Here is an 18486-nt window from a genome sequence, read left to right on the forward strand (position 1 = left end):
ACATACACATACACATACAAAACCAGAAACAACCCCCCCCCCTTTTTATATTACTATAATATACCTAACAATAGACAATCACAATAAATTTGATCAGTTTGTGTAATGCTGAAGATGTTGAGTTTTCTGTGACTGCTCCAGCTTAGGTATTCAACGTTACAGGAACTAGTTTAGTTCAATGTGATCAACTGCTACAAGACATAGAAAGAACTAATTGAACGAAAAACAAATGGATAACATGGCGATCAGGTATATCATGTAAAGCTCATCCACATCAATTTGTGCTTGTACAAAGTTATATATACTGTGACAGCTTGCCCAAGTAACCCATTTATTGTCTGTCATTTGCTACTCCTATTTAATGTACAGCGCTGCATATGTTGGCGCTTTATAAATCCTGCTTAAAATAATATCTAGTAATAAGAACATGAAAGATAGTTAGAGAATTGGTGTTGCCATGCTTTAATAATAGGACATCTTACAGATATTGTGCAAGACGTGGAAGGTGAATGCTACAAAGCCCTGGGGCTACTTTATGATTTTGCAAGCTACCTCTTGCACGGCAGGACATCCGTAAGAAAACCCGTACTGTATATAGGAAGTCCACGGTTGCATGAATCACATAAGAAATCCCAAGGATATGCACAAGTTTTTATTCGTGTAAAGAGTTCCACACTTGAATGGGATAAACATGAGGTGCATTTTGAAATTCCTGTACAGCAACTGGCATTATGCAAAAACGAAAGAACGTCTTAGGAAACAGACACAGCGACATTCAATGGGGAAACAGTTATGCAATTCATTAGGCAAGCCTGACTTCCAGGCCTCAAATGCAGCTCCATCACAACATGGTCTGCTGGCTTGCCAAGTGTTGCTGTCACAATGGTCTCGGTGAATTGTGGCCCCTGGCTCTGATGGCTGGACCGTCCGAATGTCAGGACCTTCATCTTGTGCAGCAAACATTGACAATCCGTGTTTCATACATTAGGTTCTATTAATCTAAAGTTTCCTTTGGGATGCAGAATTTAATAGTAAAGACAGAATCCCTTGCCTAAAATGTCTTATAAGGTTTTGGCAAGTGCTAAACCAAAAGTCATAAAAGACGAGGTATAACAAAAGCTTGATGGCATTGTGCCATTAATGGGTTGGTTCCAGCACACCATGCTAGTTTTCCCTTCCATTATACATTCTCCGCACAAGGTTTGCTGTACAACCTTTGGCGGCATTGCTCAGAGGATTGGAGTCAGGAAAGGGCAGGGCGAGGAGGTGGACCTGATCCCAGGCGCTTGTTAAGTTTTGGAATTGTGCCATTAAAGGTGCAACTAAAGTGTACAAATTAGTGCCCTGTTTTACTACAGTCAGAGGCCGGCTGGAAAAAAGTCAATGAATCTCTCAGGAGGCAGCAGAGGATCCAAGGTGGAATCTTTGTACTCAATGACGGTGGAAAGAGACCATCCAGGGACTGGGACGCCCGGGCTTTTTGGGAACATGGTGAACCATCTAGCTGACCACAAACAAACGGAAGGTTTCTTTTTTAACTCATCACACGTGACTATTTACTATCCGGCAATTCATCAACTATCCATCACACAACCGGGGCAGAATGGGGGATTTGGGCCTTTAGCTTGCATGAGCGATATTGGGCGTCTGATGCACCGCTGTACTCTAGAAGCAGAAGAGACAAGATGCTTCTATGACCAAATGATGTTTACGTCAGTTACTTTGTTACTCCTGTTCCCACCAGATACAAAATGCTGATGTTTTTTGGAGTTCTCAGGTATGGGGGGGGGGGGGGGAACAGGTCACCTCCACCTATTGATGAGCAGATGGGTTATAACTTCACCGCTCGCTCACACCTCAGATTTCAGGTCTGGCTGTAGTAACAGCGCTGGTAAGAAGATCTGAATGTTATTGGGGGTTGTGTTGCTCTCTTAGAGGGTATGGAAACACATAAAAACCAAGGAAAGGGAGTAGAATTTCTTATTTTTCTTGCCTAATGCTCAATCATTTCCGGTAGTATTTTTGCTATGAGAATATTTATATTGCTTTGCATCAGGCAATCATTATTATAATGAATTTTTAGCATGCAGACATTCTGTACTGTCATGTCACTACATGCATCACAATGAGCCAGAAATACAAGTAAACCCATCAAACCTTTCATTTATCCAAAAAAACAAAGCACTCTCCTCAGTAGCTGCGTTCATTATCCAATAACAAAGTGCAAAGTATAATAAAGTGACCGAAAGCAATAAAAAAATGTGCATTGAGCTATCGGAGAGAATGGATGCATCGGATGCCAGCATGCAGGAATGTGTTTGTAATCCGCAGTGTCAGCGTTATGCAATCTCTCCAATCAGTGTGTTGTCACCGGTAGCAATGTTTGGTAAATCCGTGCCGGCTCCGGGCTCCCAGCAGGTATTCTGAACACCAAATGGTAAGGGGGATTATCATGCAGATGTAATACATTAACAACCATGCCAATCACCTATAAAAACATGGCCTCTCCCTGTACACAATACAAATGTGTAAAGAGTCGGTGGAGTCGGTGTATTGTCATGCATCAGGGACTATTTACATGTGTGAGCTGGGTTGGTCACAAGTACATCTGAAGGCAAACAAAGCCCCAAAAACAAGCACAGCCTTTAGCATACATTTTAATACTCTGAAATAGACAAATAGAGACTCCTTGGGGCCAAAACAGAATGATTTTACATCTGAATAGTCAAAGCAGAGATCTGATATCACCATAAGAACCTCGGGGCCCATTGCTTTATAGATTGTAAGCTCTTCGGGGCAGGGTCCTCTCCTGTCATTTGCAACCTGTATTTAATGCACAGCACTGCGTAATATGTTGGTGCTATATAAATCCTGTTTGATAATAGGGCTGGTGGTGCATTCATTGAATATTTCCATGGACTTGCAGTATTGTTGCACTGCACACATGGCTCACATCTGTGTGTTGTAGATGAATACAACGTTTTGTCCTGCAATGTATGATATAACACATGTTCCCTCAATACAATGGTGTGATTGGGGCCTCAAACTAAGGCGGTCATTGGAGTTTATCATCAAAGTGCAGGAAGGAGGGAACACACTGGTGGCACCAGCTTATCATGAGGCAACAAGAGGCGATTATTTCAAGGCGAGATACACACTGCCAGCACAAGTTTATTAGAATGGGAGGATGGCAGCCATCACAACACGTGCATAATCTTATTTCCAGACAATGGCAAATAGGCAAAACTCTATTTAAGGGAATGCACGGCCATTGCTTACACAACACTATTCATTATACTTTGGGAATGATAGGAGGGGAGGCGTTCTTTAGTGTAGATCCAGGGGGAAGACACGGCTCCTTCATAGATGTGAACGTTATTGGCCTAAGACAGGAAATGTGTAACTAGCAAGACCACTAAATAAAAGGCAGGACAAAGCCTTGAAAAAGAAAACTAAAGCAGCCACCATGATTGAGAAGTGCTAGGCTGCAACATATTGATTGATTGTTATGCTTTTATGTTTAGGCTACAAAGGATATCTGAGCTCCCTTCATTCCAGAAGAGCCTCCTCGCTGCAAATGTTAGCAATTAGGAATGCTAGAAAACATGTGAACACCAGATGTGCAGCATCCTTGGATGTGCTGTGTGACCAGAACTCTGGATATAGGAATGAAGAGATGAATAATGATCAGAAAGATGAAATATACGAGAATGGCAACAGATAAAACCTTAACAGACGAAAGCAACACAAGGGATTTGTAAGGGTTGAACACTGAAGATAGCATGCTAGGTGTTGTGTTGCACACTAACCAGCAAGACTTGGCATCAGATATTTAGATTTTCCATGCTTAGCAATGTGCAGGAGTAATATTCATAACCAGCACACTAAAATATTCCTGAGAAGACCCACAGATTCCTAAACTGAGACTCTGACCCAAGCTGGGATGGAGCACATGGAGTTCACGTGATGCAATGTATGTAAACATTGGGTACCCCGACCACATTACCATGAATTGCTTGTAACTTCCTAATGGCTACAGAAATACACATTCCATCATAGCACAAGGCACCCGGCTATACAGCCACAGAGAGCTTACAAAGTACAGTACAGACCCAGCAATCCATGAACACAAACATGTTACCCCCCCAGGTGCTGTAAAAATAATTCACTAATATAATATTACAGAGTAAAGGAGAATGTGTATTGCTGACATGGTATATAGATCTAAACTCAATGACATAACCAGTCCACTCAACTAGCACACAGAACTATTCCTTGCAAAGTCTGCACAAACTCCATGCAGCCGGCCTATAAACACAGGATGGAGTGCAGCAAGGTCAATTCATCTATACATTGCAGGGCAAATCAGGTCACAGAAGCTTACACAACGTTATTGTCATTAGAATAGATGCGGCCAGATGATCTATACCACCATTACTGATTATACCTTATTATTGTAAGCAACAGCAATAACCCGATCACCTACACAGAGTACAAAGTTATCCATGGAATAGAGGACAGGTCAGCGCTGTGATATTATATAATGCAATCCTCATTACATACAGATACCAACAAATATCACAGATAACAGAACCACTTACACAGAGATGGCAGAACAATGGTATACATAAAGATTGCACTATATACACCGTGGTACAGAGAGGACAGTCTGATCACCTACTCACCAGTACTATATTATATATATATACACACACACACAGTAACATTATACTATAGTTTGTAGCAATGTGAAGGTGATGACAACAATACATTGCCCTTCTATACAGCATAATGGGCGGGGGTCATTTATGTACAGCTTGTAATTCTCTTATGTTCTCAGGATGTTCTCATCATAGTACATAGTAAAGATAGAAGGCGAAGCCATGCCAACAGTATGGCAATGTATAGAGAGGTTCTAGAACATCCCAGATCACCTACACACTGCCATAGATCATAATATAACATAGGAGATGGCAAGCACACCAGGCCGCCTGTATATGAATGATATAGTATCTCTGATCATCTACACACGGCTACAAGTTATATTAATAGGCGATGGGCACCAGACCTCCAGTATATGAATATTACACAATTATGTGATACATCTCTCATCACCTAAACATTGTTAGGTGTCAGAAGCATAAGAATATGCAGGCTGTAGTATACCTATACCCATCTACAGGTCACAGGACAATGATTTAGGTTTCTGGGGAATCTGAGTCTCCATTATAACAATAACAGATCCCAGATCACCAGCATATGGTTATAGCACAATGTATGGGATGGTGGGGACATCAGGCCACCTGTATGAATGATACGGCATGTCCCCTCACCTACACACTGCTATAAGGTATATTAGCAATGTTATTGCAGCTAAGGGCACCCAGGACTCCAGTATATGAATCTCTGGTCACCTATACAATGCTATAGGGGCCCATGCTGTATAGGGGCAATGGGCACCGGAGAGAGCAGGAAGAGGGCCCATGTTGTATACGGGCAATGGGCACAGGGGAGAGCAGGAAGGGGGCCCATGCTATATATGGGCAATGTATAGGGGCTATATAGGGGCAATGGGCACCAGAGAGAGCAGGAAGAGGGCCCATGCTGTATAGGGCCAATGGGCACAGGAGAGAGCAGGAAGGGGACATATGCTGTATAGGGGCAATGGGCACGTGAGAGAGCAGGAAGGGGGCACATGCTGTATAGGGTCAATGAACACAGGGAAGTGCAGGAAGGGGGCACATGCTGTACAAGGGCAATGGGCACAGGAGAGAGCAGAAAGGGGGCACATGCTGTACAAGGGCAATGGGCACTGGAGAGAGCAGAAAGGGGGCACATGCTGTACAAGGGCAATGGGCACAGGAGAGAGCAGGAAGGGGGCACATGCTGTACAAGGGCAATATGCACTGGAGAGAGCAGAAAGGGGGCACATGCTGTACAGGGGCAATGGGCACAGGAGAGAGCAGGAAGGGGGTACATACTGGATTGGGACAATAAGTGCAGGAAGGTTGCACATGCTGGGTAGGGACACTGGGCACAGAGAAGCCCAAAAAGGGAACACAGGCTGGAAAGCAGAGGTGTCTGAACAAAATACGGTCCTTAAGCAAAATGGAAAAGCAGAACTTAATTGGCAAAAAATAGAATAAACATGATGGATGTTCTATAACTGGCACCCGAGGGGGCTGACATAACGGTGCAAGCTCACCTATTAACCAAGTGTGGTGAATGTGTTCCATTGTCAAAGACTCTTTACTTTACGGCATGCATGCTTCACCCTCGGTTAATGTGCACAGGCTGGACTTATAGTGCCAACATATTACGCAGCGCTGTACATTAAATAGGGGTTGCAAATGACAAAGGAATACGGACAGTGACACTGGAGGAGAGGACCCTGCCCCAAAGAGCTTACATACTGGTGGGTGGAAGAATTAACACACAATAGGAGGGGACTTGTGCCATTTTGCAGATCTCCATGGGTGCCACCTATTCTATAAATGACCCCAGAGGTGTAGGCATACTGACAGGAGGTTGGGTTGAGCTATCCCCACTGGGAATGCTGCGGTGTACAGATAGTACAATACAAGTGTTGCAAAGAAAATTAAGGGCCTACAATGTACAATGGGTGCTTTATTTGCCTTAAGAATGAGACACCCCAGCTGCAGAGGGACACTGGGCACATAAGCCAGAGGGGCACAGAGGAGCAAATGTAATTAGAAATACTGATTGCCTGAAACATAAACTCTTAATAGAAATGTTTATGGGGGGGGGGGGGGCGCCATTACTGTCCTGCATTTTCAGCCCATATTATATGTATGAACAGCGTTACCCAATATGTTGGCGATATAAAGGATAGGGATCAGCTCCATTATTGAATCTTAAACTCTCTATTTAAAGACGCTTAGATGAAATCGCCTAAAGGGGAAAAAAATCCTTTACAGAGGTCCATGAAGCTTTCCTAACATTTTGCAATACAAATATTTGTGTCTCAAAACTCCAAATCCCAGAATTTATTTCAGTCACAGAGAAAACGCACTTTGCACACTCCTATATCCGGAAACATGTTTGTGGAGTTCTTTACGGCACTGTAGGCCTTTTGCGGCTTCATATTGGCGGTGTGGATGGTGTTTTAGTTTTTCTAGAGGGCCAAAGTCTATGCGCTCCTAAAGACCACTGAAAACCACAATAAAGTGTTTTTATTGTCAAAGCTTTTTTGGTTTTATAGACTAGTGGTGTGTTAGAACCTTTTTTTATTATGTTTTATATGGTTGTTGTAATTTAATACACAAATAAAGGCTTTATGGGTTTATGTAATTCTGACTAAAAGGACATTTCCAGAGAGCCATTTTCAAGGAAGTACAAGCTTTGCTGAAACTTGTAGTGCCATGCAGGCCTTCTGACGCAGGCTGGAGACGGCCACTACAGCTACCATAATGCACTGCGCCTGCTTCCCGGTCTGGTTGTGGGCGCGGCGCCACGGTGGCTGACGGGAGTTGTAGTGCTGTCCGCCGGCGTCACGTTGCTCGGGTTGGTGAGCGGAAGGCGGCGGTAACTATGTCTCTGGTGGCCTATGCTAGCAGCGAGGAGAGCGGCTCGGACTCGGAGACGGCACAGGAGCCCCGGAGGGAACCCTTACTCCCTCCATCTCAGGCACAGGCCGAAGCCGCGGCCTATCCAGCTCCGTACAGCCGCCAGGGGGAGCAGGAGCAGCACAGCCCTGGGTACTACGGGCCCCCAGGAGGGGTGTACGGTCTCCCCTACCCGCCTGGGTATGGCCCCCCGCCTCCTAATTATGGCCCTTCGTCCTATGGGGCACCTGCATACCCTGCCAGTCCGGGGCCCCCAGGATATGGCGCCTACAACAGCCAGGGGCCTGGAGCTGCCAGCTACCCCAGCATGGGGTACAGTCCTGCAGGGTACCCCCCACCTGGCATGAACCTGCCTCCACCACAGGGGGCACCAGGGGTCAACCTGCCCCCAGCTCATGGTGGGCCTCTGGGGATGAACCTACCACCCCCACAGGGGGCATCAGGGATGAACCTGCCACCACCGCAAGGAACATCTGGAATGAATTTGCCACCCCCACAGGGGGCATCTGGCATGAACCTTCCACCGCCCCAGCATGGCCAGAGTATGAACTTACCCCCTCCGCAGGGGGCTACAGGAATGAACCTGCCCCCTCCGCAGGGTGCCCAGGGACTAAACCTTCCTCCCCCGCACAGCGGACCAGGCATGAACCTGCCCCCACCCCCTGGCAGCCCGACTATGAACCTCCCCCCTCCACATGGATCCACAGGACTGAATTTGCCTCCCCCACAAGGTGGCTCAGGACTACACTTACCCCCTCCCCAGAACACGCACAGAAATCTGCCTCCTCCACAAGGTGGACACGGACTAAACCTACCTCCCCCGCAGAGCAGCTCTGGCTTAAATTTGCCTCCCCCTCAGGGTGGTCTCGGAATGAATCTCCCTCCCCCCCAGTCTGGGCCTGGACTCAACTTACCTCCCCCGATGGGTGGACACGCAATGAACCTCCCACCTCCACAGGTCGGTTCTGGGCTCGGTTTGCCACCGTCTATGAACATTCCCCCTCCGCAGCTGAGCCCGACGTCCCCGTCCGGTGCTGAGCCCCGCATGTCTCTCCCTAAACCCACCGGTCACGGACTGAACCTCCCTCCCCCAGAGAATGAACATCTGGGGAACTCCAAACCGAAGAAACGTTCTGAACCTGTAAGGATCACGGTTCCCGAGCTCCGCGGTGGAGATGTAAGTATTTGGGTAGAAATGGGCGATTTCTACAAACGAGGCTGCCTTAGGGGTCTCCTTCCATTAATGCCGAGACATCTGTTTACTAACAAACCCCATGTGACCCCTTGTCATGGTGATCACATGACCAGGAGCCATTCTGATTGGTTCCTGATCTGTAGGCAAGCAGATTTTATACATCTTTGCGTTGAGTATCAGTTACATTAACTTTTTCCTTTTTAAGTTATAAGCTATGTACACACGTCAGATGATTGGCCAAGCTTGTCTCATTCACCTGTGCACAGTGATTCCCCCAACGTCATTCATCAAATCTCCATGGTGGCTTGGAGAATAATAATCTGAAATGACAGCAGTTGTTCTATGGAGGGGAGCACAGCCGGGTGCTGGTCGCTTGTCCTCCCCTCTCCATAGAATGGTGCTGTGTGTACAGCGCTCGTTCACCCATCTGGCGCCTGTATGAAGTTTTACATTCACTCGCTGCTGCCAGATCCATATTGTGCACTTGGAAAGTCATTGTATGTGTTCCTGATAAGAGGGTCAATATCACATTATCAGTAATTGTCCTTTGTCATTTATTTTGCAGTCTGATTCAGAAGAAGATGAACCATTCCGGAAGAAAGCAACGAGTCAGGTAGGTGACCCTTGTGAATACCTGTCACCACCAAGACATGAAAGGGTCTGTTTATAAAGCAGAGAGTCTAACATTCACTTAAAACATTCCCTGGTGGAGAATTTTCCAGGTCCATGTGTTTCAATGGCAGTAATTGATTGCCACCAGGGAATGTTTCAGTCAATATCACTGCCATATAAATAGACCCCAAAGTATTTACAATGCATAGCAGTATTGGGTGGGAAGAAGCTGTATGGGGGTGACAGCCCATGTATGGTGCACAAACTTTTCGGTAACTACCCCAGAACCGCCGAGTGATTACTGGAAAGTGCTGGGTGCTGCGCCCAGCTAAAAGGGGCTGGAGAGAACGCTGCATAGATTTATCTGTGTTCTGTCGCAGTTTGCCTTGATGGAAAAGTTGACTAGTCAGATCCTTAGCTCAGCCCCCTTGTTCCTTTCTTGTCTTCAACCTCTAAACGCTGTCTATGCTGGCCCAGCTATTCTGCCCTCACCTTCCTACCTAGCCAGGGAAAGACGAAAGTGTAATAATAAAGGTGTCACTTGAATGCTTGATCAGACTGGTAATGTCGATCTGACCTACCTGCCTGATTTCTGGCCACAAAACCAAGCTTTGATTGCCATGTAAATCCGAAATCCCCTTGCATGTGCCAAGGATGAATTACCTCCCTATGGCAAATCAAGGTGGCTGAAGAAGAAAGGAAGATGAGGGTGCTCTGCGATGGAATGCAGACAGGTGAGTCACGCTGGTTTAGTTCAGCTTTAAACCTGCAGAAGTTTTAAACCTTTTTCTTCCATTTGTTCCTGGTGTTTTTAGGCATCCAAAGAAGGGTTTGGATTATCCTCCTTACTCCCACAGCCCAAGAACGCCCTCGGGGGAGACTCCAAGCGCCAGCTCCTCCCATATATTTTCACTAAGAAACCCTCTGAATCTCCCAGCGAATCAAAACCTCCTAAGGCGATATCCAAGCCCAAGCTCACTGCAAAGCCCGAAGTGTCTCACACTCCATCCCCATCAGCCATCAAAGCAGCAGCCAAGAACGCCGCCCTGCAGGTGACCAAGCAGATCACGCAAGAGGAGGATGAAGAAAGCGATGACGAATTCCAACAGGGCAACTTTTTCTCGTTGACGGACAGCAGTGAGCCTCCTACGGCTCCCAGTGAGAGCTACACATATCCGCTCCCCTCTGTGACTGATGACGGCCCTCCAGGGGTTGATCAAGTTCAGTTACAGGACGATGCAGCAAATGCGCCTTTGGAATTCAAGACAGCAGCTGGTCCGAACGTCAACCCGCAGTGGTCATCTGTGTCTACAGGAGACTACAGCGGCCCAGAGTACAGCCAATATCATGACTACAACAACCCACAGGCAGCTGCATACTATCAGGTAGGTGTACAAAAAAAAATCCCCATTACCATTACCTCCGGTCATTTCCTGAATTGAGTCCAGTGTCGTCCTGGTGTACCCCTTTGTTGCAACGCCGAGCACAGCCATCTTCTTTGCCCTTCTCCCTCCTTCTGCAGAGGTCAAGTAGCGTAGATGGGGGAAAAAAAAGAGTGCTAATCTTACTTGGCATTCGTGAGATCAGCACTCCCCCCATCGACCTCCATTGAAGATAAAGCACCTTCTGCGCATGCCTGAGATTGGGCATGCGCAGGAGGAGTAGCCAGAAGCCTCCTGGGATGCAAGACCTTTGTATTCCGGGGGGCTCTGTGCTTCCAAGACAGAAAGGGAAGAGGATTTACCCCTTTTTTTTTTTTTAATAAAGGTTTTTAAGAGGGTTGTCTACCCTTTTATGTAAGGTAAAGTTTTTTGTTTAAGTCCGCTTTAATCACTGACTACTTGTATAATTTAGGAATTCAGTACAGGGATGATGGGAGCCCCTCGTAATAGGTACAGAAGGGGTTCATACCTGGGAACTCTGCACATGGACGGTTGGAGTCCCTCATACTGTGTACAGAAGCCCAGCATAGGGATGGTGTGAATCCACTCATAATGAGCATTACAGACCTCGGGGAACTCGGCTCTTAAAAAATGCTGATAGCTCACAGGAAATTTGGACCACTGCTGTCTCGCAGGACGCAGGTCCCAGATATCTAGCAGTCTGACACTCCCTCTGCACAGTAGTCCATGCACACTACCTGAACAGTGCTATTGTTTTAAGCCTCGTTTGTTGGATGTTAGAAGATTTTGTCTCTAGAAATGATCTTTTGTGATCATTTCGAATAGCAGATGACCAAACGAGCACTGTACACACTGCACCATTCTGTTCAATTGATAGACGCAGAAAGGAGGACCCCAATGTGCGCTCAAACATAGTAGTAAACAGTGTAAGTTTCCAAACGATCATTCATCAATCCGCTGTGACAAGCGAGACTGTCATTTCAAGCAATTATTATGTGATGTGGCAGCACGGTGGCTCGATGGTTAGTGCTCTGGCCATTGAAGCACTGGGTCCCAGGTTTAAATCTCGGTCAAGACACTGTCTGCATGGAGTTTGCAGGTTCTCCTTGTGTCTGCGTGGGTTTCCTCCAGGTACTCTGGTTTCCTCCCACATCCCAAAAAAAAAAATACACCTTGACCTTAGACTGTATTAAAGACATAGGACTAAGGTAGGGACATTAGATTGTGAGCTCCTTTGAGGGACAGCTGGTGACATGACTATGGACTTTGTAGAGCACTGAGTAGAATGATGGCGCTATATAAAAAATATGTATTAGTAATAAGATGTGTGGCTTAAAATATTATATCCGGGAGGGGAGTGAACTTAACTCTGTGCCCATCCTGGGCAAACCGCAGGTTCACTTTTAATTCACAGCACATAGGTATGTTGCACCTTATTGTAGCAGGAACATTTTGGATCCCGAAAAGATGCCCAGAAATGGTGGAGTTTTACTCACAACATTGGATGAAGAAAAAGGTGGCTGCACTGTCTGCATTTACAATCTCTGCACTCGTCTAAGATTTGTGTAATTGAGGGGTCGGCATAACCATTTTTTATGGAGCCCCAGGGTTCTTTCTGCAGTCAGCAAGGTTCCTTGAGCAGTGCACACTGATGAGTAGATCTCCCAGTACAGGGCTTGCCGATTCCCCAAGTCTGGAAAATTGTTCTATGTGTTGCTCTGTGTAGATTTAGAAATCCACATGTTAAGAATCCATTAATTTCATATGCCATCAGGCGTGGGCCCTTGTTCACTGTTGTTGGTAAATCTAAAATTAATTGTGCAGTCAGGTTGCAAGGCTGCAGTTAGCAGGGCATTGGGGGTTCACGTTTAAGTGGGACAGTTTGAGATGTGGGTTTGAGTTGTTATAATAGAGGGTTTTCTGGGTGACCAGGGCACAGGGAAAAAAATAATGCTGCATGTTGGTGCCCGCTGTACCCTGCCCCCACCTTGCAGGACAAGTCATAGTAAGTCAGTAATGAGATTAGCTGCAGGCTGGTATTTTTGGCCACAGATTCCACAGATCCTTGTTTATGTTCTGTATTTTGAATTGTATAGTTAAATCCCAATTTTCTGTTTGTCTTGCAGCAGGATTATTACAGTAGCGGGTATTATCAGGACCCGGAGCAATCCTCAGCCACACAGCGAGATTCTGCAGCAGGTGACTCTTTCATGGATGACGAAGCGGTGAGTTTTATGCTTTGTATTTTTATCCCTAGGAAGAGAATATTTCATTTAGAAAAATGCTTTCATGCAAGGTGTACAGGTTGTACCAGGTATCCAAATCTGCTTTTGTTTATTCTGAAGTCCAGAGCTGCCTTTAAAGGGAAACTCCAGACATGTGACCTAAAAGTGCTAAAACCCCACTACTAACTTCTGCAAGGTGAAAAGGAACCCAAAACCTAAACATACAATATTCACGCAGTCCTCTAGGTACTGTTGTAATTACACAGGAGATTCATATTGTTCTGAGTGAGGACTCTTCTTGCACTCATGTAATGATATGTGAGCTTCGCTCATTCCTGGAGTGCTGTAAGCCCAACCTGCTGATGATGCATCCCTTCGCGTGTGTCAGTGACAGGCTGGATTCACAACTTAAAATTACTTTAATATTTTTATTGCATATTGACAGATTTTTTGGACATTATTTGATGAGGGTAAAACAGATAAATTAATTGTAGGTTCTGATTACAGTTCAAGCGTCTGCAAGGTAAAAGGAATCGAGGGAGAGAGGAAATCAACTTTGTGGAGATTAAAGGTGACGACCAGCTCAGCGGCAACCAACAATGGCTGACCAAGTCCCTGACGGAGGAGAAAAACATGAAATCTTTCAGCAAGGTAACGTCTACATGTATGTGCAAACAGATGTGGTATTACCTGTTGACCGTCACAGATATGCTAAACTGTTTGGTATTCCTCTCTTCCCACATCTAGAAAAAAGGAGATCAGCCAACTGGACAACAACGGCGGAAGCATCAAATCACCTACCTTATCCACCAGGTGAGTTACCACAGACCTTTATATTTGACTTTTTTTCTGCGCCTGCACAGGTAAGCAATTAAAACAGTCGCAGCTAATGTAGAGATTAGTTTGTTTGAGTTTAAGCTAAACTCCAGAGAGTTAATCCACCTAGTACATGGGAGCTGCCAAAGCTAAAAGATTTGTTCCTGTTTATATACTCCTAAGATATAGAAAGCATGCCTGGCAATGTGACTTCTCTATAGCAGTCAAATACATGGTTTTATAACCCCCCCCCCCCCCCCCCCCAGCGTTCCTGGCTCTGTACCCCTATTGCTTATAGGGGCTCCTATTATTCCTGGGTCTACACAGTAGTTGCACCCATTATGATGCATTTCCTCCATTCTTGTACTGAGTCCCTGGATCTATACATCCGCTGTGCTCATTATGAGAATCCTCAATTTTTATTTTATTATAGATCAGGGAGAACGCAACAGGATAAGTAGAAATGTAGCTATTTCAGCTCTCGTATCTCAAGTAATACATGCACTGTTTTTTGAGGCATATTAATTTTTTTTTGGCGATATTGTATTGCAAAAATCTCCCACTGCCTACTCCTCCATACGAAGTGATATCGCTCATTCTTTGTCAGTTATTTAATGATCCATCACAGTGTTCAACCCAGAACTCTTTTCAAGCTGGGTGGGAGGAAATTTTAGGTAGGTGGCAGCCCCTGTATTGTGACCTAACTTATCAGTAACCACCCAAAAACAGCCGGGTGGATATTGACAAAAGCTGTACACACATTAGATTTTCACCTGAGATGCCAGCAACCCTTTGTGATCGTCCCAGGCAACAGGTACCATGTGCACGTAGCCTAACATAACAGCATGGATCCTAAATCTTTTCTGTTTCCTTCTCAGGCCAAAGAGCGGGAGCTGGAACTGAAGAACACCTGGTCAGACAACAAGATGAGCCGGCGACAGACGCAAGCCAAATACGGCTTCTAGCGAAACGCACACGGGGGATTTCCACCAATCACGCAAGTTTACCGTGGTTGAGAATACAAATCGACTCGCAGCAAGCTCACACAGATTAGCCAAGCCACCGCTTGTGTTATTTAACCGCAAAGTCTGCTCAGCCCCGTATTAATGTGATTATCTGTGACTCTGCAGTGCCAGAATTACCATTTTCTGCTTAGGACAGCTAAAGGTTTCCCTGTAAAATATGTGAATGAGGGGACATTGGACTTTTTCCACATACGTCTATTTGTATGCCTGCCCCTGCTTTTACGTCTAACTACTTAATGCAGATGGCTCCTTTTGAGGCTCCCCCTTTCTCATCACTTGCTGCTGTTGTACAATGAAATATTTGTGGATTACAAAGCGTAGAGGAAGTCGTTTTGTACCTTCAAAATGGCTCTGTCAAATTGAAGGTGGACTGCTGCTTCGTAGGCACTATTTTTTTTTTTGAAGGGCTTACATAGACAATAAATAGAAATGTCATCATACTTTGTAAGCAAACCCTTAACTTAGTTGGCCTGCAATGCCAAGTATTGCCTGCAGAGGAAGCTGCAGACAATAAAATCATTACTGACAAAGAAGTTGGAAAGGGGTAAATGTCTACATGCAGAATATAATTTTCTTCCCTGGCTTTTAACAATGATAAGGGTGGCAAAAGTAAATGCTTATCTGTCGTTCCTTGGTTCTTTGCGGTCAACTGCTGCCAAGTAATCTTTATTATTGGACGTACTACTGCATGTGTTAAGATGCCTAGTGTTCCCTTCTGTCCTTATGAAATAAATACCTGGTATCCAGGGTAGAGTCCACATTCCACCCATTGCCAATCCTTTGGCCCCCAAGTCTATTCTCTGGAACTCAAATACTGCAGCAGTTCAGAATGAGAGGATGTCCTCCCCTTGTGCTGTGTTAGGTGACACTTGGCGGAGAGGAATCCTCATTTGGCTCTGAGCTTCAGCATTATTGAAGATTTGCCGGCAGCTTCTTTAGGAATGGCACTGTTTTGAAAACAATGCACACAATTATACACGTCGGGCATATACCCCCGGTGCCTGGTTAGGATTAGTCACCAGAACACATGTCTCCATTGACATCTAGTCCTGTCCAGGTGACCACTTTAAATTTGCAGCCAAATTATTCACGGGATGCATCTCGCCAATGGGTACATAGACTGCGAAAACCACTTGTACTTGTAATCCTTCCCTGGTGCTCCATGTCTTTTACTTTCCCTCTGCTCCAGGTGTGCAACCTCCAGGGCTGTTGGATGTCTGCATCTCCCATTGTGCCTACATTCGTTCCATTCACTTACATTACGGCCGTGTCCTGTATTTTTAGAGAAAGGAAACACTTTCTTTTTGTGCCGATGTTATATGCAAAGTCAAGTATAAGCACATTACTCTTGTACTAATCAAAAAGATCCTCATTAAAAAATGGTTGGAATAAATGTGTCAGAGCAAGAGCAGTGTCTGGCACAATAAAGTTTAATAAAGCAAAACATGGCAGAACCGTGGCTTCTCTTAAAGGTATTTAGCTTACGGAGACAGTATGGCTAAATCAGCTCCGGTGGCTGGTAGAGGGGAGCTAAAAGACCTCCTGAAGCAGCATCTTACTCTAAAGGATTGTATCCATTCTAGATTTTGATCGCCCCGATGATTGTCCTTGTTAAATTTGGGTGGTTACTGAAGAGTTGGGTCTTAATACAGGCACTGCCACCCACCTACAATTTCCTTCCATCCGGCTCCAAAAAGTTTCAGGGTTGAGCACTGCAATCCCAATTTCAGTTTCATGACTGTTGAAACATCTTACAAAAATCTGCTGTTTTAGGCAGACTAAAGATTATTTTTTTTTTAACATTCACCATTTTTTTTAAACATTCACCATACTAACAGGATTAAGAAAACAGAAGAAAAAGATTGGTTGATCTTTAAAATCTGTCCATAGACTACAACTAGCAGCAAGTGACAATTTAGGGGTCTGTTTGTAACACTATACACAGCATTTTATATGTAGGCTGTACATTATGAACTAGGATACTGTTGTCGTTTGTGAATTGTCACTGGAAGTGAGTGAATCTGTTTGTGAATTGGGCAGGTTTGGGAAAAGTCACCTAAAGTCATGCGTGTGGAATCTCTACTTTTCTGAACTGTAAGGGATCTAACTGCACATTTCAAGACCTTGTGAACTCGTAAATAATGAACGACAGTAAGCATTGATATCTGCACAGAGTCACCGATCACGTTCCTAAACTTTTAGTGAGTAGCCAGCCGAAGATCCACGGCTCCTTTCAGCGGAGAGAGCTCCATGACTGCAGGAAATTCAGGCATGTAACTTGGACAAGTCACGTGACTGCAGGCCTTCCCAACTTATTTTTTCCCCATTCACAAAACAATTCACTTACCTCCAAGTTGACAAAAATACAACAACTATTTTGTTACTAGAACTTCGGGCCCCCTAAACTTATCTAAGTTAGAATCCTGAAAAGCACACTTATCTCTTCATGTGGGGGTGTTTAAATCCCTGGGGCTGGCTGGTGGCACCGTGACTCCGCAGACTTCAAGCTGCTATTCTAGAGTTTCTGCTGTAGGTGTGCGGCTTTGTTAAAGTCTATGGGAAGTTATTGTGCCGCCTGTGTAAACCGCACCACCAAGAAGAGGTAAGTAGAAGCCAATGTGGGGGGATTCTTATCTATATCCGCTTTAGTGGGGTTTTTATTTTTTAGTAAAGGTTTAATTGTACTTAAAAAACAAATATAAAGCTAAAACCTAATGTTTTATTTATATACTGTATCCAAAAAAAATGGCTTCATGTACAACTTTAGTAAGGCCTCTAATAGCATCCGAGAGGTCCCTGCATTACCCAGAATGCTTTGTAACCTTTGTTCAGACAAACGTGTCATTACAACAGCAGGTGGATTCACAGCAAGAAAGGGGTGACAAGTTTGGACATTATTTATCACAGAGGGCACCCCATAGAAACTGAAACATGCTCACAGAACGCAAAGCTGTCTCTTCTTTGTGGTGTGAACTTTTGTAAATAACCCAACTTGTACATATTTCTTTTTTCAGTTAAAACTTTTTTTTTCTTTTCGGTAGCTTTTGTTTTAATAAGGCGAGTTGAATCGCCAAAACTACATGTGGTTTTCAACGTTAACAATCTCGATTTTAGGAAAGTTAGCAACAATAAATTGATGAATAAAGGTTGTTCTGTTGAAAGAGTGCGTTTGTGTTTGTCACGGGGTCATGGGGGGAAAAAAGGGCGAAAGTCCACCAGTCAATATGTGTTAATATTGAATCAAGCAAATTCAATCGGAAGCACCCACCATATGTTGGCGCATGCTTAGCACAGACCTCTCTCTAGCTTTACTTTAAAAGATTGTTTTATTTGTGTAATACCAATAAATGGACACATGGGGGCGCTTCAGCATTATGCTTTGTTTTTCTTTGAGCACCTAAAACCTCCAGACTTATGTTCTTTCCCTTTATTTAAAGAGGACCTAAACTCAGAATTTTTACTTTACACAAAAGGGTAGACAGCCCTTTTATTTAAAGTAAAAATTTAGTTTTTTTTTTTTTTTTTTTTTGTGGAACACCCTTTTTTATTTATATAAAAAAAAAAAAGAGGTGCAGCATGCCCCTTTAAAACAGCGATCAAGAGCGAATAGAAGCGCAATTTCTC

At 44.6% G+C, this 18486-nt stretch overlaps 1 protein-coding gene across 2 annotated transcripts; it reads left to right on the forward strand.

The window, feature by feature from the left end:
* The first annotated feature begins 7477 nt into the window (after positions 1–7477).
* On the forward strand, positions 7478–18023 carry PRCC (proline rich mitotic checkpoint control factor). 2 transcript variants are annotated; one of them, XM_072427807.1, is made up of 7 exons: positions 7478–8763; positions 9347–9394; positions 10209–10778; positions 12926–13021; positions 13529–13672; positions 13769–13834; positions 14716–18023. In XM_072427807.1, exons 1-7 carry the CDS (start codon positions 7552–7554, stop codon positions 14800–14802), a joined length of 2223 nt encoding a protein of 740 aa, XP_072283908.1. In that variant the 5' UTR covers positions 7478–7551; the 3' UTR covers positions 14803–18023. The 2 variants fall into 2 exon arrangements, with proteins under 2 accessions (XP_072283908.1, XP_072283907.1); XM_072427806.1 differs by having other exon boundaries at positions 7480–8763; positions 12923–13021.
* Positions 18024–18486: the final 463 nt, after the last annotated feature.

Source organism: Pyxicephalus adspersus, chromosome 12, assembly GCF_032062135.1.
Source record: "Pyxicephalus adspersus chromosome 12, UCB_Pads_2.0, whole genome shotgun sequence".
Lineage (NCBI taxonomy): Eukaryota > Metazoa > Chordata > Amphibia > Anura > Pyxicephalidae > Pyxicephalus > Pyxicephalus adspersus.

Bases quoted from the DNA above. Each gene is read 5' to 3' on its own strand.
- PRCC (XM_072427806.1), top strand. From the start codon at position 7,552: ATGTCTCTGGTGGCCTATGCTAGCAGCGAGGAGAGCGGCTCGGACTCG. The intron at 9,395-10,208 runs GTAGGTGACCCT...TGGTGTTTTTAG, and splicing joins GGAAGAAAGCAACGAGTCAG to GCATCCAAAGAAGGGTTTGG. The intron at 10,779-12,922 runs GTAGGTGTACAA...TTTGTCTTGCAG, and splicing joins AGGCAGCTGCATACTATCAG to CAGGATTATTACAGTAGCGG.